Raw genomic sequence first — 27,970 nt, forward strand, 5'->3', positions numbered from 1 at the left:
GAGTGCAGCGAAGGTTCACCAGACTGATTCCCGGGATGGCGGGACTGACCTATCAAGAAAGACTGGATCAACTGGGCTTGTATTCACTGGAGTTCAGAAGAATGAGAGGGGACCTCATAGAAACGTTTAAAATTCTGACGGGGTTAGACAGATTAGATGCAGGAAGAATGTTCCCAATGTTGGGGAAGTCCAGAACCAGCGGTCACAGTCTAAGGATAAGGGGTAAGCCATTTAGGACCGAGATGTGGAGGAACTTCTTCACCCAGAGAGTGGTGAACCTGTGGAATTCTCTACCACAGAAAGTTGTTGAGGCCAATTCACTAAATATATTCAAAAAGGAGTTAGATGAGGTCCTTACTGCTAGGGGGATCAAGGGGTATGGCGAGAAAGCAGGAATGGGGTACTGAAGTTGAATGTTCAGCCATGAACTCATTGAATGGCGGTGCAGGCTAGAAGGGCCGAATGGCCTACTCCTGCACCTATTTTCTATGTTTCTATGTTTTCCACAGCTCTCTGAGGCAGTGAATTCCACAGATTTACAACCCTCTGAGAGAAGAAATTTCTCATCTCTGTTTTAAATGGGCGGCGCTTTATTCTAAGATCATGCCCTCTAGTTCTAGTCTCCCCCATCAGTGGAAACATCCTCTCTGCATCCACCTTGTCAAGCCCCCTCGTAATCTTATACGTTTCGATAGGACCACCTCTCATTCTTCTGAATTCCAATGAGTAGAAGCCCATCCTACTCAATCTTTCCTCATAAGTCAACCCCCTCATCCCCAGAATCAACCTAGTGAACCTTCTTTGAACTGCCTCATAGAAGCATAGAAAATAGGTGCAGGAGTAGGCCATTCGGTCCTTCGAGCCTGCACCACCATTCAATAAGATCATGGCTGATCATTCCCTCAGTACCCCTTTCCTGCTTTCTCTCCATACCCATTGATCCCCTTAGCCGTAAGGGCTATATCTAACTCCCTCTTGAATATATCCAATGAACTGGCATCAACAACTCTCTGCGGCAGGGAATTCCACAGGTTAACAACTCTCTGAGGTCCTAAATGGCCTTCCCCTTATCCTAAGACTGTGTCCCCTGGTTCTGGACTTCCCCAACATCGGGAACAATCTACCCGCATCTAACCTGTCCCGTCCTGTCAGAATCTTGTATGTTTCTATGAGAACCGTCTCATCCTTCTAAACTCCAATGTATAAAGGCCCAGTTGATCCAGTCTCTCCTCATATGTCAGTCCAGCCATCCCGGGAATCAGTCTGGTGAACCTTCGCTGCACTCCCTCAATAGCAAGAAAGTCCTTCCTCAGATTAGGAGACCAAAACTGAATACAATATTCCAGGTGAGGCCTCACCAAGGCCCTGTACAACTGCAGTAAGACCTCCCTGCTCCTATACTCAAATCCCCGTGTTATGAAGGCCAACATACCATTTGCCTTCTTTACCGCCAGCTATACCTGTATGCCAACTTTCAACGACTGATGAACCATGACACCCAGGTCTCGTTGCACTTCCCCTTTTCCTAATCTGCCACCATTCAGATAATATTCTGTCTTTGCGTTTTTGCCCCCAAAGTGAATAACCTTACATTTATCCACATTATACTGCATCTGCCATGCATTTGCCCACTCACCTAACTTGTCCAAGTCACCCTGCAGCCTCTTAGCGTCCCCCTCACAGCTCACACTGCCACCCAGTTTAGTGTCATCTGCAATCCTGGAGATATTACACTCAATTCCTTCATCCAAATCATTGATGTATATTGTGAAGAGCTGGGGTCCCAGCACTGAGCCCTGCGGCACCCCACTAGTCACTGTCTGCCATTCTGAAAAGGACCCGTTTATCCCGACTCTCTGCTTCCTGTCTGCCAATCAGTTCTCTATCCATGTCAGTATATTACCCCCAATACCATGTGCTTTGATTTTGCACACCAATCTCTTGTGTGGGACCTTGTCAAAAGCCTTTTGAAAGTCCAAATACACCACATCCACTGGTTCTCCCTTGTCCACTCTACTAGTTCCAAAAGATTTGTCAAGCATGGTTTCCCCTTCATAAATCCATGCTGACTTGGACCAATCCTGTCACTGCTTTCCAAATGCGCTGCTATTTCATCCTTAATAATTGATTCCAACATTTTCCCCACTACTGATGTCAGGCTAACCGGTCTATAATTACTCGCTTTCTCTCTCCCTTCTTTTTTAAAAAGAGTTGTTACATTAGCTACCCTCTAGTCCATCGGAATTGATCCAGAGTCGATAGGCTGTTGGAAAATGATCACCAATGCATCCACTATTTCTAGGGCTACTTCCTTAAGTACTCTGGGATGCAGACTATCAGGCCCCGGTGATTTATCGGCCTTCAATCCCATCAATTTCCCGAACACAATTTCCCGCCTAATTAGGATATCCTTCAGTTCCTCCTTTTCACTCGACCCTCGGTCCCCTAGTATTTCCGGAAGGTTATTTGTGTCTTCCTTCGTGAAGACAGAACCAAAGTATTTGTTCAATCGGTCTGCCATTTCCTTGTTCCCCATTATAAATTCGCCTGAATCCGACTGCAAGGGACCTACGTTTGTCTTCACTAATCTTTTTCTCTTCACATAGCTATAGAAGCTTTTGCAGTCAGTTTTTATGTTCCCGGCAAGCTTTTTCTCGTACTCTATTTTCCCCCTCTTAATTAAACCCGTTGTCCTCCTCTGCTGAATTCTAAATTTCACTCAGTCCTCAGGTTTGCTGCTTTTTCTGGCCAATTTATATGCCTCTTCCTTCGATTTAACACTGTCCTTAATTTCCCTTGTTAGCCACGGTTGTGCCACCTTCCCCGTTTTATTTTTACTCCAGACAGGGATGTACAATTGCTGAAGTTCATCCATGTGATCTTTTAATATTTGCCATTACCTATCCACCGTCAACCCTTTAAGTATCATTTGCCAGTCTATTCTAGCTAATTCATGCCTCAAACCATCGAAGTTACCTTTTCTTAAGTTCAGGACCCTAGTTTCTGAATTAACTGTGTCACTCTCCATCCTAATAAAGAATTCTACCATGTTATGGTCACTCTTCCCCAAGGGGTCTCGCACATCAAGATTACTAATTAGTCCTTTCTCATTACACATCACCCAGTCTAGGATGGCTAGCTCCCTGGTTGGTTCCTCGACATATTGGTCTAGAAAACCAACCCTCATACACTCCAGGAAATCCTCCTCCACCGCACTGCTACCAGTTTGGTTAGCCCAATCAATATGTAGATTAAAGTCACCCATGATAACTGCTGTACCTTTATTGCATGCATTCCTAATTTCTTGTTTGATGCTGTCCCCAACCTTACTTGTACTATTTGGTGGTCTGTACACAACTCCCACTAGCGTTTTCTGCTCCTTGGTATTCCGCAGCTCCACCCACACCGATTCCACATCATCGAAGCTGATGTCCTTTCTTACTATTGCATTAATTTCCTCTTTAACCAGCAATGCCACCCTGCCTCCTTTTCCTTTCTGTCTATCCTCCGAAATGTTGAATACCCCTGGATGTTGAGTTCCCAGCCTTGGTCATCCTGGAGCCATGTCTCTGTGATGCTAATTACATCATACCCGTTAACTGCTATCTGCGCAGTTAATTCGTCCACCTTATTCCGAATATTCCTTGCATTGAGGCACAGAGCCTTCAGGCTTGTCTTTCTAACACACTTTGCCCCTTTAGAATTTTGCTGTAATGTGGCCCTTTTTCCTTTTTGCCTTAGGTTTCTCTGCCCTCCACTTTTACTTTTCTTCTATCTTTTGTTTCTGCCCCCATTCTACTTCCCTCTGTCTCCCTGAATAGGTTCCCATCCCCTTGCCATATTAGTTTAACTCCTCCCCAACAGCACTGGCAAACACTCCCGCTAGGACATTGGTTCCGGTCCTGCCCAGGTGCAGACTGTCCAGTTGTACTGGCTCCACCTCCTCCAGAACCAGTTCCAATGTCCCAGGAATTTGAATCCCTCCCTACTGCACCACTCTTCAAGCTACGTATTCATCTGAGCTATCCTGCGATTCCTACTCTGACTAGCACATGGCACTGGCAGCAATCCTGAGATTACTACTTTTGAGGTCCTACTTTTTAATTTAGCTCCTAGCACCCTAAATTCAGCTTGTAGGACCTCATCACGTTTTTTACCTAAATCGTTGGTACCTATATGCACCACGGCAACTGGCTGTTCACCCTCCCTTTTCAGAATACCCTGCACCCGCTCCGAGACATCCTTGACCCTTGCACCAGGGAGGCAACATACCATCCTGGAGTCTCGGTTGTGGTCGCAGAAACGTCTATCACAATTAAATCCCCTACCACTATAGCTCTCCCACTCTTTTTCCTGCCCTCCTGTGCAGCAGAGCCACTCACAGTGCCTTGAACTTGGCTGCTGCTACCCTCCCCTGGTGAGTCATCCCCCCCAACAGTACCCAAAGCAAGTATATCCTTCTGTAAATATGGAAACCAAAACTGCACGCAGTATTCAAGATCTTGTTAACAGACATAGAAACATAGAAAATAGGTGCAGGAGTAGGCCATTCGGCCCTTCGAGCCTGCACCACCATTCAACAAGATCATGGCTGATCACCCACCCCAGCATTCCCCCCCCCCCCCACGCTCCCTACACACCCCCCGACCCCCCCCCCCAGCCGCAAGGACCACATCCAACTCCCTCCCGAACACATCCAACGAACTGGCATCAACAAGTCTCCGTGGCAGGGAACCCCACAGGCCAACAACTCCCCGAGTGAAGAAGTCTCTCCCCATCCCAGCCCCAAACAGCCCACCCCCCATCCCAAGATCGTGCCCGCCCCCCGCCGGCTCCGGACCCACCCAACACCGGGAACACTCCCCCGCACCCAACCCGCCCCGTCCCGTCAGAATCCTTCCCAAATGCCGATATAAAGACCCCAGAGAGCTGTGGAGGCTGGGCCATTGAATATATTTAAGGTGAAGGTAGACATATTTTTGAACGATAAGGGAGTCAAGAGTTATGGGGAGCAGGCAGGGAAATGGACTTGAGGCCAAGATCAGATCAGCCATGATCTTATTGAATGGCGGAGCAGGCTCGAGGGGCCAAATGGTCTACTCCTGCTCCTATTTCTTATGTTCTTATGTTCTAAGCAATGGGCTGGAAAAATGCAACTGCCGACAGTGGACAGATTGTGGGCAAAACTATCAAATCCAAGACCAGGCTTTTGGGAGAAGTTGAAGCCTTCGAATAAAAACAACAACAACTTGTATTTACATAGCGCCTTTAACGTAGTGAAATGTCCCAAGGCACGTCACAGGAGTGATAAAAATTTGACACCGAGCTGCATAAGTAGAAATTAGCGCAGGTGACCAAAAGCTTGGTCAAAGATGTACGTTTTAAGGAGCATCTTGAAGGAGGAAAGAGAGGTAGTGAGGCGGAGGTTTAGGCAGGGAGTTCCAGATCTTGGGGCCGAGGCAACAGAAGGCATGGCCACCAATGGTTGAGCGAATATAATCAGGGATGCTCAATAGGGCAGAATTAGAGGTGAGCAGACATCTCGGGAGGTTGTGGGGCTGGAGGAGATTACAGAGATAGGGAGGGGCGAGGCCATGGAGGGATTTAAAAATAAGAATGAGAATTTGGAAATCAAGGCGTTGCTTACCGGGAGCACAGAGGTGATGGGTGAGCGGGACTTGGTGCGAGTTAGGATACAGGTAGCCGAGTTTTGGATCACCTCGAGTTTACATCGGGCAGAATGTGGGAGGCTAGCCAGGAGTGCGTTGGAATAGTCAAGTCTGAGAACTCACTTTTAGAGTGGAAGCAAGTCTTCCTCGATTATGATGAGAGGTAGATAACCAAGCCGTGGATGAAGGCTTCAGCAGCGGATGAGTTGAGGCAAGGGCGGAGACGGGCGATGTTACGGAAGTGGAAATAGGCTGTCTTAGTTCTGCTGCGGATATGTGGTCGACTGCTCATTTCAGGGTCAAATATGACACCAAGGTTGCAAACAGTCTGGTTCAGCCTCAGACAGGAGTTGGGCGGAGGGATAGAGTCAGTGGCTAGGGAACGTAGTTTGTGGCGGGGACTGAAAACTATGGCTTCGGTCTTCCCAACATTAATGAAGTTAATTAAAGATACAATAGGCAACTTTTATAATATATAATATAAAAACAGAAAATGCTGGAAATCTCAGTGGGCCAGGTTGCATCTGTGGAGAGAAACATAGAAAATAGGTGCAGGAGTAGGCCATTTGGCCTTTCGAGCCTGCACCACCATTCGATATGATCATGGCTGATCATGCAACCTCAGTACCCCATTCCTGCTTTCTCTCCATACCCCTTGATCCCTTTAGCCATAAGGGCCACATCTAATTCCCTTTTGAATATATCTAACGAACTGGCCTCAACAACTTTCTGTGGTAGAGAATTCCACATGCTCACAACTCTCTGAGTGAAGACGTTTCTCCTCATGCAGAGTTAAAACTGGAGAGTGTTTGGAACACTGTCCAGTTCTGACGAAGAGTCATCGACCCGAAATGTTAACTCTGTTTTCTCACCACAGATGCTGCCTGGCCCGCTGAGATTTCCAGCATTTTCTGTTTTTATTCCAGATTTCTATTGATGCCAGTTCGTTAGATATATTCAAGAGGGAGTTAGATATGGCCCTTACGGCTAAAGGGATCAAGGAGTATGGAGAGAAAGCAGGAAAGGGGTACTGAGGTGAATGATCAGCATGATCTTATTGAATGGTGGTGCAGGCTCGAAGGGCCGAATGGCCTACTCCTGCACCTATTTTCTATGTTTCTATTCCAGTATCCGCAGTATTTTGCTTTTGTATCGGCAACTTCATAGTTGGCTTTAACATGTAATTTCTATGTGGCGCATAAAATTGGAGAGGTAAAGAGCACAAAATCGAATAGAAAATTACAAACGTTAAACTACTCAAGACTTGTGAAAAGAGGCAATGATGAATTGGGAGGAGGCGAATGTGGCTCAGCTGAATAATGTATGGCTGTGGAACGCACTCGAAGAGTTAATGATTAGAACAGAGACCGGGGTCAATATTTAAGAATAGGTTTGGAAGGAAGGAAGGAAGGAAAGAAGAATAAAGGGATCTGGAAACAGGGCAGGCACCTGGGAGGAGGACTCAGGGCCAAGACTAGTTGTTGTAATTTCTATGTTATTCACTGCTTGCAGCAACCTACCAAGATGAAAAAGTACCAGTGCTCTGGAATTCCATATTCCCCAGGGAACACGGCTTCCACATACCAGGTGACCAAACTATACATGGATGCATCGAATATCAGCATGATAATGACTTGAAGGAGGGTGAAATCGTCATCCAGAGAGGCTGGCAAGTTGATGTTTTCCCACTGGATACCGTTACCTTCAAACAACACACAAGGAAATCAGGAAATGAGGAAATAAACTTTCAAACGAAAATGCTCAGGCAATTAGCAGTAGCACTGAGTGTAGATAAATTGTAGCTCTTTGAATTAACTGTGCCTTTCCCCTATCACAGTCTGTGAAGGTCACAAGAAATATTATTACATTTATCTGCATTTCTCATTTTGCACATTTCCTACAACACCCCGATGATTGGCCTCTGCAAAAATCACCCTGAACCCATTATTATTTAAAACCACTGCTTGTCAAGCAATGAGAGGGGCCTGGGATGAAACAGAGCTCGGGCTGGGCTGGATTTGCAGGGGTTTTTGAGTAGAAACAGTATGTGTCTGTATATAATCAGAGAAAATTGGACACATTTCCTGTTTGGGGAGGATTTGCATTGTCTCACTGTGTCTCTGAAGATATAATTTCTCAAAATTCATTCTACATGGGCTAATAAAACACAAATGTAAGGAGGTATTTAACTCCCCGCCATGCAGATAAAACATCTGTTGCCTGAACTGTGTGTGTCTGACGGTGTGAGACGCTGCGAGAGAGCGAGGCGGAGCGCGGGAGGGCGAGGCGGAGCGCGGGAGGGCGAGGCGGAGGGTGAGACGGCGGCGCGGGAGGCGACAGAGCGTGAGGGGACGAGGCGGCACAGCACGAGGGGACAAGGCCGGTGAGGGCGAGACGGGAGAGGGCGAGGCGGAGGGAGAGGCGGGAGCACGAGGGCGAGGCGGGAGCACGAGGGGGCGAGGCGGAGGGCGAGGCAGAGGGCGAGCGAGTGGACAAGGCGAGGCGCGAGGTCGAGGGCTAGGCGAGAGAGGGCGAGGTGGAGCACGAGGCAGAGGGCAAGGTGGAGAGCGAGGCGGAGGGCGAGGCAGAGCGCGATGGGGTGAGGCGGCAAAGTGCGAGAGGGCGAGGTGGAGCGTGAGAGGGCGGTGCAGTGCTTGTCGGTGAGGCGGAGTGCAAGGGGGTGAGGCGGGCGGGAGAGGGAGAGGCGGGAGAGGGCGAGGCGGAGTGCAAGGGGGCGAAGCAGGAGGGGGCGAGGCACAAGGAGGCGAGGCGCGATGGGACGGGCGGGAATGCGAGGGGGCGCGGCGGGAGCGCAAGGGGGCGAGGCAGGAGCGCGAGGGGGCGCTGCGGTGCGTGTTTGTGAGGTGGAATTTAAGGTGAGGCGGGCGGGAGAGGGCGAGGCGGTTGAGGGCGAGAGAGCAAGGCGGCGGTCAAGGCAGAGCGCGAGGGGACTAGGCGGAGCGTGTGAGGGCGATGCAATGTGTGTTGGTGAGGCAGACATAAGAGGGCAGGGCGGGAGAGCGTGCAGGGCGAGGGGGGCGCGAGAGGGTGAGGCGGGGCGCGAGAGGGCGAGGCGGGGCGCGAGAGGGCGAGGCGGGGCGCGAGAGGGCGAGGCGGGGCGCGAGAGGGCGAGGCGGGGCGCGAGAGGGTGAGGCGGGGCGCGAGAGGGCGAGGCGGAACTCGAGAGGGCGAGACGGAGCACGAGAGGGCGAGACGGTGGGCGAGGCAGAGCGCAATGGGGTGAGGCGGCGGAGCGTGAAAGGATGAGGCGGAGGGCGATACAGTGCGTGTCAATGAGGTGGAATGCAAGGGGGGTGAGGCGTGGCGGGAGAGGGCGAGACGGGGGAGCGCGAGTGGGCGAGGCTCAAGGCGAGATGCGAGGGGGCGAGGCGGAGGGCAAGAGGGAGTGCGAGAGAGCGAGGCAGAGCGCGAGGGGGCGAGGCGGGTGCGCGAGTGGGGGCGAGGCAGAGGGCGAGGGAGCAAGGCGGAGGGGGAGGGGTCGAGGCGGAGGGTGAGGGGGTGAGGTGGAGGGCGAGGGGGTGAGGTGCAGGGCAGGGGGGCAAGGCGGAGCGTGTGTGGGCGAGGCAGGAATGTAAGGGGGTGAGGCAGGAATGCGAGGGAATGGGGCCTAGGGCAAGGGAGCGAGGCGGATTGCGAGGCATAGGGCAAGGGGCGAGATGGAGGGTGAGTGAGGGGGCGAGGCGGAGGGCAAGGGGGGTGTGCAATGGGTGAGGATGGCGCGAGGGGGGAGCAAGGGGGCGGGGCACAAGGAGGCGAGGTTCGGGGCGCGAGCGCGATAGGGGAGTGCGAGGGGGGAGGTCGAGGGGGGAGGGGGGAAGTGCGAGGGTGGAGCGCGAGAGGGTGAGGCTGTGTGTGTCCGGCCATGAGTGAGGCAGTGTCTGAGTGTGAGTGTGAAGGTGTGTACGTGTCTTGAGTGTGAGTATCCATGAATGTATGTATTTGTGTTTAATTTTGAGATAATATACATTGAGTCCCTTCTTTTAAAAAAACTTTTAACTCACAATTTACATCTGACTATCAAGTTTACGAATCGCTGAAATCAGGAGATGTTGATATATTTAATAACCAGTACAGCATGCTCATTGCTGGGTAGTTGCTAAGTGCCCTTGCTAGGAACTCATAACCTATAGTTACTTGGTCACTTTAATTCACAGTAATTGCAGAAATTTCCCCACAGCATGACACATCATTCTGTTCACAGGAAACATGCATTACATTTATGTTCTTGAAATAATTAGGCTGGAAGTGACAGCTCAGGATACAGTCAAGAGCTCTATTTTCCCCAGTTATCATTTGACCAGCTCCAATTTACTCCAATTTTTCTTAGGATGGCGTATGTGACTGCTGTGGAAAAACCTTCTGGGCAGGTAAGAAAACCAGTGCAGCAGATGCAGTTTCACAGCCGGACAGCAGCAGCAGAGAGGGGGAGAAGAGAGAGGTGAAGGCGGGGGGGGGGGGGGGGGGGAAAGAGGTCCTTCGGCCAGGGCTGGCAGCGGGCACCGGCATCGGGAGGGGGAGGCCCTTCGGCTAGGGCTAGCAGCGGCATTTGGCACCGGAAGGCCTTTAAGCCAGGGTTAGGAGCAGTACCGGGCGCCGGGGGATAGACTTTTGGCATAAACACTTTAATAATTTAATGATGGAAAGCTGCTGCAATGTGCTGGGTGCTTGTGCAGGTTGCTGTGAGTTGGCCAGAATGTGTTATATGTTTCACTTTCCAGCCTCAGCCCGCAGTATGTCCCTCATTACCCTGGCAACCCCATCTTTTTGGCACAGATCTTAAGCTCCACCCCCAAAGCTAAAGGACAGGTTCGGCAGCGCCAAAATGAATAATTCAAATGGGGAAAGTTGGATGATATTTTTTTGCGAAGTTGGACCGCCAAAAAACGGGTGTAACTCTTCAAGTACAGCAAAAAACAGCTTTGGGGAAAATTGAGCCCAATGTACAGTATTAATATCTGTGAGAATGCAGTTAACCAATTCCTGCTCACAACGGTTTACTTCCAAGAGAACTGCAAAGGGCTCATTTTCTGCCAGTGCTCCTTGACGGAAGTGCTCGATTTAAATGAATGGTCAGAAAACTAAGCGCAGCACATGGCCCAATCTTAGATAAGCCCTTCCGGGAGGAAGCATTTGGTCGGTGCAGCAAGATACAGCACAGCCAATCCCAATAATGGGAGGAGTACAGAGATAGCCAGCGCCTGGAGGGCAAGGGCAGCATGGGATAGACCCATAGGGACAGCCGGTTATCCAATGTTCCTGACTGCAGGATTGATCAGATCCTGTGGTACTTGGACAGTTTTTTAAAAAAAAGTCAAGAAAAAAGACGTGCATTTATATAGCGGCTTTCACAACCTTAGGACGTCCCAAACCTATTGAAGTTCATTTGAAGTGTAGTCACTGTTGTAACATACGAAACGTGCCAATTTGCGCACAGCAAGCTCCCACACATAGCAATGAGATAAATAACTAGTTAATTTGTTTTCGGAGGTGATGATTGAGGGATAAATGTTGGCGAGGACATCTGGGAGAACATCTCTGTTCTTCTTCAAAATAGTGCTGTGCAATGCTCCCCCTAAGGTGCCCAGCTGCGACTGCAAGATTCCACGCAGGCCACTGAAAGAGATATGGCGTATGCGTGGCCGCTGTGGCAAATTTAAAGGGGCCCATGAAGGGAAAAATAATTAAAGGGAATGTTGGGGCTGTGGAATTTTTCACGTCCACCTGAGAGAGCAGAAATTTTCCACTTCTGATGAAGGGTCACAGACCTGAAATGCTTCTCTCCACAGATGCTGCCTGACTTGTTGAGATTTCCAGCACTTTCTGTTTTTATAATAGAGCAGACGGCCTCGGTTTAACGTCTCCCTCAGTGTTGCACCGCAGTGTCAGCCCAGATCATGTACTCGTCCAGGAGTGGGGCTTGAGCCCGTAACCGGTGTCAGCTGTGGCTCAGTGGGTAGTACTGTACTCTCGCCTCTGAGTCAGAAGGTTGTGGGTTCAAGTCCCAATCTAGGCTGACACTCCAGTGCAGTGTTGAGGGAGTGCTACACTGTCGGAGGTGCCATCTTTCAGATGAGACGTTAAACTGAGGCCCCGTCTGCTCTTTCAAATGGATGTAAAAGATTCTATGGCACTATTTCGAAGAAGAGCAGGGGAGTTATCCCCGGTGTCCTGGCAAATATTTATATCTCAATCAACATAACAAAAAACAGATTATCTGGTCATTACCACATTGCTGTTTGTGGAAGCTTGCTTGTGCGCAAACTGGTTGCCGTGTTTCCCACATTACAATAGTGACTACATGCCAAAAGTACTTAATTGGCTGTAAAGTACTTTGAGACGTCCGGCGGTCATAAAAGGCGCTATATAAATCCAAGTCTTTCTTTCTTTAATCTTCACACTCAGAGGCAAGACTGCTACCACTGAGGTAAGCAGACACTTGATAAGTCACCAACAAACCAGAGAGTGTTGGAATGGAATCTTATTACTCTTACCTTTCCCTTCAAATATGCCAATCAGCTGGGCTCCCAATGCCATCCCAACATTCGAGATCAAGCATGACGCCACTTTCTGGGTGGTTGTCATCAAGCGGTAACGGGGCGCGATGAAGAAGTAAGGGATGTATGTAAAGAAGTACATGAAGCCACTAACTGCAGCTGCCACGTTGGCTGAAATGAGGGAAGAAACCAGATAACAATCAGACGGGCACCTCACGCTGCAGTGGGCAGACACATTTACCGAACATAGAAATAGGAGCAGGAGTAGGCCTGCTCTGCGATTCAATAAGATCATGGCTGATCTGATCTTGAGCTCAGCTCCACTTCCCTGCCCACTCCCCATAACCCTTTACTCCCTTATCGCTCAAATATCTATCTATCTCTGCCTTAAATATATATATTCAATGACCCAGCCTCCACAGCTCTCTGGGGCAGAGAATTCCATAGATTTACAACCCTCTGAGAAGAAATTTCTCCTCATCTCAGTTTTAAATGGGCGGCCCCTTATTCTAAGACCATGTCCCCCTAGTTTTAGTTTCCCCTGTGAGTGAAAATATCCTCTCTGCATCCACCCTGTCGAGGCGCCTCATTATCTTATAAGTTTCAATAAGATCACCTCTCATTCTTCTGAACTCCAATGTGTATAGGCCCAACCTACTCAACCTATCCCCATAAGTCAACCCCCTCCTCTCCGGAATCAACCTAGTGAACCTTCTCTGAACAGCTTCCAATGCAAGTATATCCTTCCTTAAATACGGAGACCAAAACTGTACGCAGTGCTCCAGGTGTGGCCTCACCAATACCTTGTACAGTTGTAGCAGGACTTCTCTGCTTTTATACTCTATCCCCCTTGCAATAAAGGCCAACATTTCAGTTGCCTTCCTGATTACTTGCTGTACCTGCATACTAACTTTTAGTGTTTCATGCACAAGGACCCCCAGGTCCCTCTGTACTGCAGCACTTTGCAATTTTTCTCCATTTAAATTATAATTTGCTTTTCTACTATTTTTGCCAAAGTGGATAACCTCACATTTTCTCACATTATACTCCATCTGCCAAATTTTTGCCCACTCACTTAGCCTTCTATATCCCTTTGAAGATTTTTTGTGTCCTCCTCATAATTTGTTTTCCCATCCATCTTTGTATCATCAGCAAACTTGGCTACTTTACACTCGGTCCCTTCATCCAAGTCATCAATATAGATTGTAAATAGTTGAGGACCCAGCATCGATCCCTGCGGTACCCCACTAGTCACTGTTTGCCAACCGGAAAATTACCCATTTATCCCGACTCTCTGTTTTCTGTTAGTTAGCCAATCCTCTATCCATGCTAATATATTATCCCCAACCCCGTGAGCTTTTATCTTGTGCAGTAATCTCTTATGTGGCACCTTATCGAATGCCTTCTGGAAATCCAAATACATCACAGCCACTGGTTCCCCCTTATCCACTCTGCTCATTACATCCTCAAAGAACTCCAGCAAATGTGTCAAACATGATTTCCGCTTCATAAAACCATGCTGACTCTGCTTGATTGAATCATGCTTTTTCAAATGTCATGCTGCTGCTTCCTTAATAATGGACTCCAGCATTTTGCCAACGACAGATGTCAGGCTAACTGGTCTATAGTTTCCTGCTTTTTGTCTGCCTCCTTTTTTAAATAGGGGCATTACATTTGTGGTTTTCCAATCTGCTGGGACCACCCCAGAATCGAGGGAATTTTGGAAGATTACAACCAATGTATCCACTATCTCTGCAGCCACTTCTCTTAAGACCCCAGGACCTGCTACCTGTACTGATGATTAGTACCTGTAGGAGTGACCGGTACAAGGGTGGTGTGTAACTGTACTACAACCACCTCACTCAGTACACATCCCCACTTCCTTTTATTTCCTGTTCCACTCTGCAATACCTCACCCAAGTGGCTGAAAATGCACCTGCCCAACCGGAACCAATGCCCAGTGACCACCTGGGTCATCACACAGGCACTAGGATGCTCTGGTTACCGAAGTGGCACCAACATCAGCTGGCAGTAGCCCAGGAATCAAGCCTGAATGTTTGGTTGAATTGATATCAATGTAAGGGGTTTATGAGGACTACTCCTCCAGTACCTTCTCCCCGGTTGAGCTGGTTTACTTGGATTATGGTTTGGCTGTGCTACAGTGTCGAGTGGGTTGGCAGGATTCCTTTTCAACCACTTGAGTTTCTGGTGTTGATATTATTTATTGTGGCTGGAGTGTGTTATACAAGTGAAAAGTCATTTGATGGAGGAAGGCAGGCGTCATGGGAAGGATCAGTGGCGTTGACAGAAATATCACAGCCAGCTACAGCACTGGCCAATGCTCCCAGGGGGAGGAGGGAAGGTTGGTATCTCATGCGATCAATGCGAGGTTGTCTAGAGGAGACCCAGCAATCGCCACGGAAAGGGGAGCGAGGAAATGGACGACGAGTGAACCTCAGCTTCTCTCTGGCCCATCTGCCTCATTGCTGCTGGTGCAAAATTAATCTGAGAAGTTGAGATAAAACAAGAATCAAAACACATAAACCAGTTGTCTCTTCCCATTGGCAAAAGAACCAAAGGTGATGTGAGGATTTTTTTTTACACAGCGAGTTGTGATCTGGAACGCACTGCCTGAAAGAGCAGTGGAAGCAGATTGAATAGTAACTTTCAAAAGGGGAATCGGATAAATACTTGAAGGGAAACATTTTCAGGGCTGTGGGGAAAGAGCAGAGAAGTGGAACGAATTGGATAGCTCTTTCAAAGAGCCGGCACAGGGTTCCATGGGCCGATTGGCCATCTTCTATACTTGTCATTTGCAGTTAGCTGCACAAGGATCTTTCCTCTCTCAAAGGAGGGCACCCGATGCAGTTCTATTCATCTGTATAGTCTCGTAATATCAAACGGCCAGAGAATGATCCTTAATACAGATGCCATGGGGGTATCAGATCTCATGGTTCTCCACACTGAGGAGGTACCACCATGTGGCTCAGTGTTTGGATCCGTCTCTTAACAGCCTGCGAATGGGTAAAGCACTCCTGCTCCTACCTGCCAGTCAAGAAGCTAGTCCCGAAACAAACAATAAATTACTATAATCTTCCTACCTATCTCTATGCAGTAAATTTTATTTTGCAACAACAGGCAGAAAAAAATGGAATCCAATAAATAGCAGCTGTCACGGTTTCTGCCACAGACTCAGGCAGACGTACCTTGGGAGAAGAAAACGCTGATCATGAAGCTGAATGAAATAGTGGAACATGCAAAGATCAGGAGAAACACAAATATCAGGCTCGGGTCACTGTGGTTCAGCACTGCTCCGTGACTAAATATCTGCCAAGCAACACAGGTTATAAGAACAAGTGCATGGTTCACCCACTCACTGTAACACAAATAAAACATCAGACTAAGCAACCCACCACCCAACCCCATCACTGACAGACCCTCCCTCCTCCAACCCCATCACTGATAGACCCTCACAAACCATCACTGACAGACCCTCACAACCCCATCACTGACAGACCCTCCCTCCCCCAACCCCATCACTGACAGACCCTCCCTCCCCCAACCCCATCACTGACAGACCCTCCCTCCCCCAACCCCATCACTGACAGACCCTTACAACCCCAGCACTGACAGACCCTCCCTCCCTCAACCCCATCACTGACAGACCCTCACAACCCATCACTGACAGACCCTCACAACCCCATCACTGACAGACCCTCCCAACCCCAACCCCATCACTGACAGACCCTCCCTCCCCCAACCCCATCACTGACAGACCCTCCCTCCCCCAACCCCATCACTGACAGACCCTCCCTCCCCCAACCCCATCACTGACAGATCCTCCCTCCCCCAACCCCATCACTGACAGACCCTCCCTCCCCCAACCCCATCACTGACAGACCCTCCCTCCCCCAACCCCATCACTGACAGATCCTCCCTCCCCCAACCCCATCACTGACAGACCCTCCCTCCCCCAACCCCATCACTGATAGATCCTCACAACCCATCACTGACAGACCCTCACAACCCCATCACTGACAGACCCTCCCTCCCCCAACCCCATCACTGCCAGACCCTCACAACCCCAACCCCATCACTGACAGACCCTCCCTCCCCCAACCCCATCACTGCCAGACCCTCACAACCCCAACCCCATCACTGACAGACCCTCCCTCCCCCAACCCCATCACTGCCAGACCCTCACAACCCCATCACTGACAGACCCTCACAACCCCAACCCCATCACTGATAGACCCTTCCTCCCCCAACCCCATCACTGACAGACCCTCACAACCCCAACCCCATCACTGATAGACCCTCCCTCCCCCAACCCCATCACTGACAGACCCTCACAACCCCATCACTGACAGACCCTCACAACCCATCACTGACAGACCCTCACAACCCCAACCCCATCACTGACAGACCCTCACAACCCCAGCACTGACAGACCCTCACAACCCATCACTGACAGACCCTCCCTCCCCCAACCCCATCACTGACAGACCCTCACAACTCCAACCCCATCACTGACAGACCCTCACAACCCCATCACTGAAAGACCTTCCCTCACTCAATCCCATCACTGACCCTAACCCCCCCCCACCCCCCATTCCAACCGCATCCACTTATCCCCACCCCACTCCAACCCCATCAGTACTAACATAGAAACATAGAAAATAGGTGCAGGAGTAGGCCATTCAGCCCTTCGAGCCTGCACCGCCATTCAATGAGTTCAAAGCTGAACATTCAACTTCAGTGCCCCATTCCTGCTTTCTTGCCATACCCCTTGATCCCCCTAGTAGTAAGGACTTTATCTAACTCCTTTTTGAATATATTTAGTGAATTGGCCTCAACAACATTCTGTGGTAGAGAATTCCACAGGTTCACCACTCTCTGGGTGAAGAAGTTTCTCCTCATCTCGGTCCTAAATGGCTTACCCCTTATCCTTAGACTGTGACCCCTGGTTCTGGACTTACCCAACATTGGGAACATTCTTCCTGCATCTTACCTGTCTAAACCCGTCAGAATTTTAAAGGTTTCTATGAGATCCCCTCTCATTCAAGATCTCAGTCTTAAAAGCTCCAATTGACCCCCAGCATCCACAGCCTTTCCAGATTTTCACTACCCTTTGTGTGAAAAAGTGCTTTCTGATTTTGTTCCTAAACGGCCTGGCTCTAATTTTAATTTTATGCCCCCTTGTTCTGGATTTGCCCCACCAGAGGAAATAGTTTCTCCCTATCTACCCTATCAAATTCCTTTAACATTTTAAACACCTCAATCAGATCACCCCTCAACCTTCTAGAATCAAGGGAATATAAACTTTGCGAAGTTACAATAGGATGTTGTTAAGTGAGCCAGGACCATATCTGCACCTGAACCCATGTGTAATCCTTCAGGCTTCTGGTCCCAGCCCAAGGCCTGTTCGCTCCTAGGGTGCCTGAGAATATAGTAGGTCTCCCCCACCATGCAAGATGTGCTTGGGCACTGGTGTGTCCCACTGCGTCAACGAGGCAGGCACATCAGCAAAAGAAGAAAGGAGGAAAAGAAAGACACATTTCTATCCCGTCTTTCACGCTGTCAGGATGTCCCAAAGCGCTTTACAGCCAATTTAGTACTTGAAGTGCAGTCAATATTGTAATGTCAGAAATGCAGCAGCCAATTTCCACACAGTACAATCCCACAAACAGCATTGTGTTAGTTAATCTGTTTTTTTCAGTAATGTTGATTGAGGGATAAATATTGGCTAGGGGAACTCCCCTACCTTTCTTCAAAATAGTGTCAAAGCATCTTTTACGTTCTCGGTTCAACGTCTCATCGCCTCTTCCAAAAGGCAGCACCTCTGTATAGCACTCCCTCAGTACTGCATTGGAGTGTCAGCCTAGATGTTGTGCTCAAGTCTCTAGTGTGAGACTTGAACCCGTGACCTTCTGGCTCCGAGATGAGAGCATTACCCACTGAGACATGGCTGGCAACTGCGACACGAGCAGTCCAGACACTCTCAGCTGGAGGGCAAGTGAAAATGGCCGAACCCTAAACCAAGGGCTTTAAACAACCACATACCTTTGTACAAAACAACAGAGTCATGAGGGTTACTGAAATGGTGAGGAAAAGGAAGAACTTGAAAAACCACGCCAACCAATGCAGCCAGTTGCTGAGTCCCATCATCTTCATGTACTCCTGAAAAAAAACAAAGGTATAGGCCATCAAAGCCACCCGTCTACCAGCTCACGTCAACAGTCAGCATCCTGGCTTCATTTGGTAAAGATATGGCAATTAAACGTTACAGAACAAAGAAATATCACAAAACTATTATTAAGCAGTGCTAGTTTAGTAAACATGTTACAATTCTGATAAAAATAGAAGGAAAAGAATAAATGTTGATGATCTAACCAACCGGTATGCATCATCATCATCATCATCTTAGGCAGTCCCTCGGAATCGAGGAAGACTTGCTTCCACTCTTAAAATGAGTTCTGAGGTGGCTGAACAGTCCAATACGAGAGACACAGTCCCTGTCATGGGTGGGACAGATGGTCGTTGAGGGTAAGGGAGGGTGGGACAGATTTGCCGCACGCTCGTTCCCTGCCTGTGCTTGATTTCTGCATGCTCTCGGCGATGAGACTCGAGGTGTACTTTCTCCACTTAGGGCGGTCTTTGGCCAGGGACTCCCAGGTGTCGGTGGGGATGTTGCACTTTATCAGGGAAGCTTTGAGGGTGCCCTTGTAACGTTTCCTCTGCCCGCCTTTGGCTCGTTTGCCGTGAAGGAGTTCTGAGTAGAGCGCTTGCTTTGGGAGTCTCGTGCCTGGCATGCGGACAATATGGCCTGCCCAGTGGAGCTGATCAAGTGTGGTCAGTGCTTCAATGCTGGGGATGTTGGCCTGGTCGAGGACGCTAATGTTGGTGCGTCTGTCCTCCCAAGGGATATGTAGGATCTTGCGGAGACATCATTGGTGGTATTTCTCCAGCGGTTTGAGGTGTCTACTGTACATGGTCCCTGTCTCTGAGCCATACAGGAGGGCAGCTATTACTACAGCCCTGTAGACCAGGGCTTGGTGGTAGATTTGAGGGCCTGGTCTTCAAACACTCTTTTCCTCAGGCGGAAGAAGGCTACACTGGCACACTGGAGGCGATGTTGAATCTCGTCATCAATGTCTGCTTTTGTTGATAAGAGGCTCCTGAGGTATGGGAAATGGTCCACGTTGTCCAGGGCCGCACCGTGGATCTTGACGACTGGAGATCAGTGCTGTGCGGCGAGGACAGGCTAGTGGAAGACCTTTGTCTTATGGATGTTTAGTGTAAGGCCCATGCTTTCGTACGCCTCAGTAAATACGTCAACTATGTCCTGGAGTTCAGCCTCTGTATGTGTATCTACATCTACACTGTTTGCAACGCCACCTATCTTTTTGACATGGATATGTGGCTTTCTATTCCATCATCTAAGTTGTGAAAAAATACAGTGAATAGTTGAGGCCCCAACACAGATCCATATGGGACACCACTAGTCACATCCTGCCAATTCGAGTACCTGCCCATTGTCCCTACTCTGTCTCCTGCTGCTCAGCCACTTTCCTAACCAAGTCAATAATTTGCCTTCAATTCCATGAGCTTCAACTTCAGCTAAAGTTTCTTAATTTTGGTGAATCTCCATCCTCGATTAAATCGTAAGTTTAGTTGAGATGTCTGGCACCTTATCCTTTTCTTCCACTGTAAATACTGACGCAAAGTAATTATTCAACATGTCTGCCATTTCCTTATTTTCATTTATATCACCGTTATCAGTTTTTAAGGGGCCCACATTGCTCCTGACCACCCTCTTTTTCCTAATATAATTGTTAAAGAAATGTGTTGATTTTAATATCCTTTGCAAGTGTCTCTTCATACTCCCTTTTTGTAGTTCTTACTATCTGTTTTGGCACCTTTTGTTCTTTGTATCTTCCCTATTCGCCAGGATCTGTTCTATTTTTTGCATTTTTGTATGCCTTTTCCTTGAGTTTTATGCTGTCCCTTAACTCTTTAGTCATCCAGGGCTGTTTTTTTGGCAAGTAGAGCTCTTGCCCCTCGGGGGTATAAACAGGTTCTGGATACATTCAATTATTTTTTGAACACCTTCTCCTGAACATCTGTCTTTTTACCCATTAACAGATTTGCCCAATTTACTGTGGACAGACTCTGTCTCACTGCATTGAAATCAGCCTTGCCTAAATCTAGAATTCTAGTAGCTTATTCACGTTTCTCCCTTTCAAACATTACGTTGAACTCAATCATGTTATGATCGCTATTGGAAAAATGTTCATTCACCGTTAAGCTGTTAACTAAATCTGGCACATTACTCATTACTAAATCTAACATGGCTTGTCCCCTGTTGCCTTTAGGACATATTGCTGCAGAAAATTATCCCGGACATACTCAAGAAATTCGCTACCTTTCTGATTTGTGCTAGTCTGCTTATCCCAATCTATATGAAAGTTAAAATCCTCCATTAAAACCACTCTGCTTTTACGACATGCTTGTCTATTATACATTCTAACTAATGCTTCACAGCTGCTACCAAGGGACCTATACACAACTCCACTACAGTCTTAAATCCTTATCTATTTCGTAATTCTACCTATAAAGTCACTGTCTACTTACCTCTTGTTATATCCTCTCATCATTGATGTGATTTCATCCTTAATCACTAAGGCTACACCTCCCCATTATCATTTCCCCTAACTTTCCTGTAGACCTTATACCTGGTATATTCAGTTCCCAGTCCTGACCATCTTGCAGCCATGTCTCAGTAATCGCTATCATGTCATACTCTGCATGTTGAATTTTCACCTGCAATTAATTAAATTTGTTTCTTATACTCTGTGCGTTTCTTTAAAGAACATTTATTTGGGCCACACACCCTAACCTGTCCTTCTGCTCTAATGTTTTACTCACACATATCTCATTTCTCTCTCCTGATTTCATTACTTTACATTTTTTAATTTTCCCTTTACCTGTAGTGCCTAAAGCACAATTGTTAGCTATTACTCTACTCTGTTCCCTTTCGTTTGCTTTAGAACTATTATTTATACTACTTTTCCACCTGAGCCCTCTCCCTCCATTTACGAGGTTAAAGTCTTCGTGATCACCCTTTTAATCCTTTCGGCCAGGACCCTGGTCCCAGCACAGTTCAGATAGAGCCTGTCACAACAGTACAATCCCCTACAACTACCACATTATGCTTCCCTCCTCCTCCCCAGTTTGAACAGTCTCCTGCTCCAAGGTGCCATGGTCATATTCTGGTGTCCTTCCACCAATATTTATCCTTATCCTCACAGGTAGCAAGTACATTGTGCCAGTTGGATAAGATCAGTTTTTGCGGATTGCCGTTCTTTATTTCACTTGGGAGCCCCTTACTCTGCACACCAACCCCATTCTGATCCTGCACCTCTCTACCAGGTGTAACAAAAGTCTGGAGCAAACTGTCCAGATACTCCTCCCTCTCTCTTATGTGTTGGAGTGTCTCCTACTTGCATTCCAACTCCAGAGAGATTTGTGATGGAGACATCTACTGCAGACGTGTTCGATCGGGGCTCTCTACAAACTCCCACATACTGCAGTCCACAACCTCCTTTGCCATATCTTAGTCTAGATTATTTATATCTACTTTTTAGTCCTTTGTAAGTTTTTTGTTTACATACTAACTTGCATCAAGCACTAAAATCCTGGACAAAATTTTAAATACTTACTGCCTCAAGGTTTCTCGAACCACCACAAGCATTGGAGGCAAAAAACAGCATCTCCTTCCACCTCTGCCCCGAGTTCCCACTCTCACCAAATTCCCAACTTTTACATTCTGTTTACGAAGTACTCCGTTCTGAACCAACCACAAGCATGCACATACAGGTGCCCGTTCACGCGCACACTGCATTTTACCTTCTGCTTGGTTTCCTTCTCCAGGACAATTGCTTTGGTGATATTGAGTGCTATGTAGGTGAAGCTCAGCATGATAATCAATGAAAGCTGTGTTTGGATTGCCAAAACGAAAAGGTCATCGACGTAGGGGGGGAAGGGGAACCGCAGCATTTCGAACGACAACGACGAAAGCAAGTCGACTCCTGCCTTGCTGGTATGGTAACGGATAATAGCTCTGTCTGTCGCTAGTTGTGTCGCCAGAAACCCCTCACGGTAATAGCCTTAGAAAAACCAAAGCACACGAATACAGCACATAAACTACAGTGCAAAATTGAATATCATGAAAATATTAAAGCTTTACCAGAACACAGCTATAATTCATTACATTCATATTATAATGAGGATACTCACTGTTAGGACTCATTATTGTAATACCTGTACTACAGTAGCTAATAGTTAAAGTAAATAAAAAATGAGCATTAGATATTGCCACTGGTCATGTGATCTCATAATTCATGCTTGCACAGCGGCTACGTATGAACTTTAACCATTCTGTGCGTTTATTGGTAAAATGGTAAGACGAAAAGCAGTGTGTAAGTGGTTTTTGATCCTTGTGAGTGCTTTACCTCCTTGGTTACTGAATGGTGAGAGATGTTAAGCACATATCCACATGAGATATTGTGCGAGTGTGTGGAAGGTTTTTCGACTAAAATGAGTGCATGCAGGTGTCAGCACTCTCATTTCTGAGAAAGTCGTGGGCTCAAGTCCCACTCCAGATACTTGAGCCCATAATCCAGGCCGACGCCCAAGCGCAATACTGAGAGAGTGCTGCACTGTCGGTGCCGTCTTTCAGATGAGACGTTAAACCGAGGCCATGCCTGCCTTCTCAAGTGAACCTAAAAGATCCCAGGGCACTATATGAAGAAGAGCAAGGGAGCTATCCCCGGTATTCTGGACAATATTTATCCCTCAACCAACACCAATAAAACAAATTATCTGGTCATTATCTCATTGCTGTTTGTGGGATCTTGCTGTGCGGAAATTGGATGCCGTGTTTCCCACATTACAACAGTGACTACACTTCAGAGTACTTCATTGGGCATGAAGGGGGAGCAGCGGGGGAAGTGACAGAGCTTGCTATCACTGGAGTCTGTCCTGCCAATCTCATTCTGAAATGCCAAGGCCAATTTGATGGCACCAAAAATAGTAACTGAGCTTGTCCTGGAGCATTTAACCACAAAGCTGAAACCAGAGAGAACTCAACATCTTCCTTGTTGTGGATCCAACTCTTGTCAACAGGAAGAATGATTTGCAACAGCTTGGCAAACCTCCCAAAAATAAGTGCCAGGTACAAGGCAGAACCTGCATAACAAGAGATAATCGGAGTGCCACACCCAACAAAAAATGAAGCCGACACTCCAGGTAAGTGCCGCAGTGCTGAATGAGAGTGGCACGCAGCTCACATCAAAGAATTTTAACTCCCACTGCCGAAAACCTGCGCGCACTCTTCCTAGGATGAAGAAACCTACACTTCACTCCCACCCTACCCCAAAATAAATTGCAACTGATGCCATTAGGACACGGGACAGGGTTGTCCAGATGTCAAGTTCTCTGTCCAGCTGGCTTGCTCACCTGTATGAGTGAAGCTGTAGAAGGGTCAGCACTGATAGCTCACCTGGATTGCCGCCATCATTGAAGCGCGGCTCACGAGGCCCAGGTACCGGGAACAGTGGGAAAAGGAACTGAGTGCTCCAGTCACGAATTTGGTTTGGATCGAGAGAATAGAATTGCTTAAGGGGTGCATTCTGAGGCCTATATTTAAATCGCAGTTTGTAGTTTACCTAAAAAAACAAAATCAACAATTAACAACTATATGTCCTGGCTAACATTCCTCCCTCAATCAACATCACCAAAACATACCAACGGGCTTAACTGGTCAATCTCCTCAAACGAGGTTCCCATTAATTTGAAAACAGCTGATGCTGATTTAACACCAAGCGCAATGTTCAGAACATTTCCAAACCTCCCAGCCCAGAAAATTCACACTGCACAAACCAGCAAGCAAGAAAGAAGAGCACAAGGGGACTGATTGTTCACGCTCCTGCGGCCAGGATTCCCATGGCCCATGCAGTTTGAACAGTCTGATCTAAATAAACACACACTCACACTGTGGCGACAGCAGAGAAACTATTTGGGTGATAGATTAATGGAGCGCATAGAGGTTTATATTACTGGCTTGGTGACCAAATTCCATCCCATTATATCAATTATATCCTTATACAGCGATAACCAATTGAGAACAGTGGAGGTGAGAGTAGTGTAGGTCTTCAAGTGCGGCCAGGTGCTGTCCTCCATCTGTTTGTGCTGTAACATTTTGGGTTGTCCATGTGCCCTGCAATCCAGCCAACTCCAGTTCTACCTTCCACAGCTACATACATCTGAAGTGTACCTCACACTGTGATCCCGAGGGTCACCCAATACCACCCCTGTTTCCAGAAACAGAAGTTATGCCTAGTACCATCACAAGGGATACTTTCATTCTAGCTTGAAGTTTCAGACATCCTGTTAGCAAGGAATCGAGGACAGAACAGTCCTCTGAGGAACACTGTGATCTCGGCTCCAGCTCCTGGTCCATGTGCAAGTGAACGAAGAGAAAAATAACTGAAGTTCGAACAATTTTTACTTATAACAATAACCTCAGGGGATTTCAAAAACTGGCAGACTCCAAGAGGCAGTAAAGAATGTTCCAGAGTTGTTGACGACTTCAAAGAGGTTTAAGTAAGAAAACAGGGAGCTGGCGGAGGATGTTAGAAACGTAGAAAATAGGTGCAGGAGTAGGTCATTCAGCCCTTCAAGCCTGCACCACCATTCAATATGATCTTGGCTGATCATGCAACTTCAGTACCCCATTCCTGCTTTCTCTCCATACCCCCTGATCCCTTTAGCCGTAAGGGCAACATCTAACTCCCTTTTGAATATATCTAACGAATTGGCCTCAACAACTTTCTGTGGTAGAGAATTCCACAGGTTTACAATTCTCTGAGTGAAGAAGTTTCTCCTCATCTCGGTCCTAAATGGCTTACCCCTTACCCTCAGACTGTGACCCCTGGTTCTGGATTTCGCCAACATCGGAAACATTCTTCCTGCATCTAACCTGTCCAATCCTGTCAGAATTTTGTATGTTTCTATGAGATCCCCTCTCATTCTTCCAAATTCCAGTGAATATAAACCTAGTCGATCCAGTCTTTCTTCATATGTCAGTCCTGCCATCCTGGTAATCAGTCTGGTGAACCTTCGCTGCACTCCCTCAATAGCAAGAATGTCCTTCCACAGATTAGGAGACCAAAACTGTACACAATATTCAAGGTGTGGCCTCACCAAGGCCCTGTACAACTGTAGTAAGACCTCCCTGTTCCTATACTCAAATCCTCTTGCTATGAAGGCCAACATGCCATTTGCCTTCTTCACCGCCTGCTGTACCTGCTTGCCAACTTTCAATGACTGATATACCATGACACCCAGGTCTCGTTGCAGCTCTCCTTTTCCTAATCTGTCACCATTCAGATAATATTCTGCTTTGTGTTTTTGCCACCGAAGTGGATAACCTCACATTTATCTAAATTATATAGCATCTGCCATGCATTTGCCCACTCATCTAACATGTCCAAGTCACCCTGCAGCCTCTTAGCGTCCCCCTCACAGCGCCACCCAGCTTAGTGTCATCTGCAAACTTGGAGATATTACATTCAATTCCTTTGTCTAAATCATTAATGTATATTGTAAATAGCTGGGGTCCCAGCACTGAACTTTGCGACACCCCACTAGTCACTGCCTGCCATTGTGAAAAGGACCCCTTTATTCCGACTCTTTGCTTCCTGCCTGCCAACCAGTTCTCTATCCACGTCAATACATTACCCCCAATACCATGTGCTTTACTTTTGCACACTAATCTCATGTGTGGGACCTTGTCAAAAGTCTTTTGAAAGTCCAAATACACCACATCCACTGGTTCTCCCTTGTCCACTCTACTAGTTACATCCTCAAAAAATTCTGGAAGATTTGTCAAGCATGATTTCCCTTTCATAAATCCATGCTGACTAGGACTGATCCGTCACTGCTTTCCAAATGTGTTGCTATTACATCTTTAATAATTGATTCCAACATTTTCTCCACTACCGATGTCAGGCTAACTGGTCTATAATTCCCTGTTTTCTCTCTCCCTCCTTTTTTAAAAAGTGGGGTTACATTAGCTACCCTCCAATCCATAGGAACCGATTCAGAGTCTATAGAATGTTGGGAAATCATTATCAATGCATCAACTATTTCTAGGGCCTCTTCGTAAGTACTCTGGGATGCAGACGATCAGGCCCTGGGGATTTATTGGCCTTCAATCCCATCAATATCCCGAACACAATTTCCTGAATAATAAGGATTTCCTTCAGTTCCTCCTTCTCGCCAGACCCTCGGTCCCGTAGTATTTCCGGAAGCATATTTGTGTCTTCCTTAGTGAAGACAGAACCAAAGTATTTGTTCAATTGGCTGCCATTTCTTTGTTCCCCATTATAAATTCATCCGATTCTGACTGCAAGGGACTTACATTTGTCTTCACTAATCTTTTTTTCTTCACATATCTGTAGAAGCTTTTGCAGTCAGTTTTTATGTTCCCTGCAAGCTTACTCTCATACTCTATTTTCCCCCTCCTAATTAGAAACATAGAAAATAGGTGCAGGAGTAGGCCATTCAGCCCTTTGAGCCTGCACCACCATTCAATAAGATCATGGCTGATTATTCTCTCAGTACTCCTTTCCTGCTTTCTCTCCATACTCCTTGATCCCCTTAGCCGTAAGGGCCATATCTAACTCTCTCTTGAATATATCCAATGAACTAGCATCAACAACTCTCTGCGGCAGGGAATTCCACAGGTTAACAACTCTCTGAGTGAAGAAGTTTCTCCTCATCTCAGTCCTAAATGGCCTACCCCTAATTCTAAGACTATGTCCCCTGGTTCTGGACCTCCACAACATCGGGAATATTCTTCCCGCATCTAACTGTCCAGTCCCGTCAGAATCTTATACGTTTCTATGAAATCCCCTTTCATCCTTCTAAACTCCAATGTATAAAGGCCCAGTTGATCCAGTCTCTCCTCATATGACAGTCCAGCCATCCCTGGAATTAGTCTGGTGAACCTTCGCTGCACTCCCTCAATAGCAAGAACGTTCTTCCTCAAATTAGGAGACCAAAACTGAACACAATATTCCAGGTGAGGCCTCACAAAGGCCCTGTACAACTGCAGTAAGACCTCCCTGCTCCTATACTCAAATCCCCTAGCTATGAAGGCCAACATACCATTTGCCTTCTTCACCGCCTGTTGTACCTGCATGCCAACCTTCAATGACTGATGAACCGTGACACCCAGGTCTCGTTGCACTTCCCCTTTTCCTAATCTGCCGCCATTCAAATATTCTGCCTTCGTGTTTTTGCCCCCAAAATGGATAACCTCACATTTATCCACATTATACTGCATCTGCCATGCTTTTGCCCACTCACCTAACCTGTCCAAGTCACCCTGCAGCCTCTTAGCGTCCTCCTCACAGCTCACACCGCCACCCAGTTTAGTGTCATCTGCAAACTTGGAGATATTACACTCAATTCCTTCATCCAAATCGTTAATGTATATTGTAAAGAGCTGGGGTCCCAGCACTGAGCCCTGCGGCACTCCACTAGTCACTGCCTGCCATTCTGAAAAGGACCCGTTTATCCCGACTTTCTGCTTCCCGTCTGCCAACCAGTTCTCTATCCACGTCAGTACATTACCCCCAATACCATGCGCTTTGACTTTGCACACCAATCTCTTGTGCGGGACCTTGTCAAAAGCCTTTTGAAAGTCCAAATACACCA

The 27,970-nt window shown here is 47.5% G+C and overlaps 1 protein-coding gene across 4 annotated transcripts in view; it reads right to left on the reverse strand.

Moving 5' to 3' along the window:
- Positions 1-27,970, reverse strand: part of abca3b (ATP-binding cassette, sub-family A (ABC1), member 3b) — a 188,672-nt gene that overhangs the window by 94,927 nt on the left and 65,775 nt on the right. For all 4 annotated transcript variants that reach the window (XM_070900872.1, XM_070900871.1, XM_070900873.1 and 1 more), the window contains 6 exons: positions 23,748-23,913; positions 22,094-22,353; positions 18,248-18,364; positions 15,391-15,511; positions 12,182-12,355; positions 7,190-7,371 (listed from right to left, as the gene is read on the reverse strand). In XM_070900872.1, the coding sequence (XP_070756973.1) occupies positions 7,190-7,371; positions 12,182-12,355; positions 15,391-15,511; positions 18,248-18,364; positions 22,094-22,353; positions 23,748-23,913 (1,020 nt within the window). The remainder of the gene's footprint in view (positions 1-7,189; positions 7,372-12,181; positions 12,356-15,390; positions 15,512-18,247; positions 18,365-22,093; positions 22,354-23,747; positions 23,914-27,970) is intronic.

The sequence above is a fragment of the Pristiophorus japonicus genome, chromosome 15, assembly GCF_044704955.1.
Source record: "Pristiophorus japonicus isolate sPriJap1 chromosome 15, sPriJap1.hap1, whole genome shotgun sequence".
Taxonomy (NCBI): domain Eukaryota; kingdom Metazoa; phylum Chordata; class Chondrichthyes; family Pristiophoridae; genus Pristiophorus; species Pristiophorus japonicus.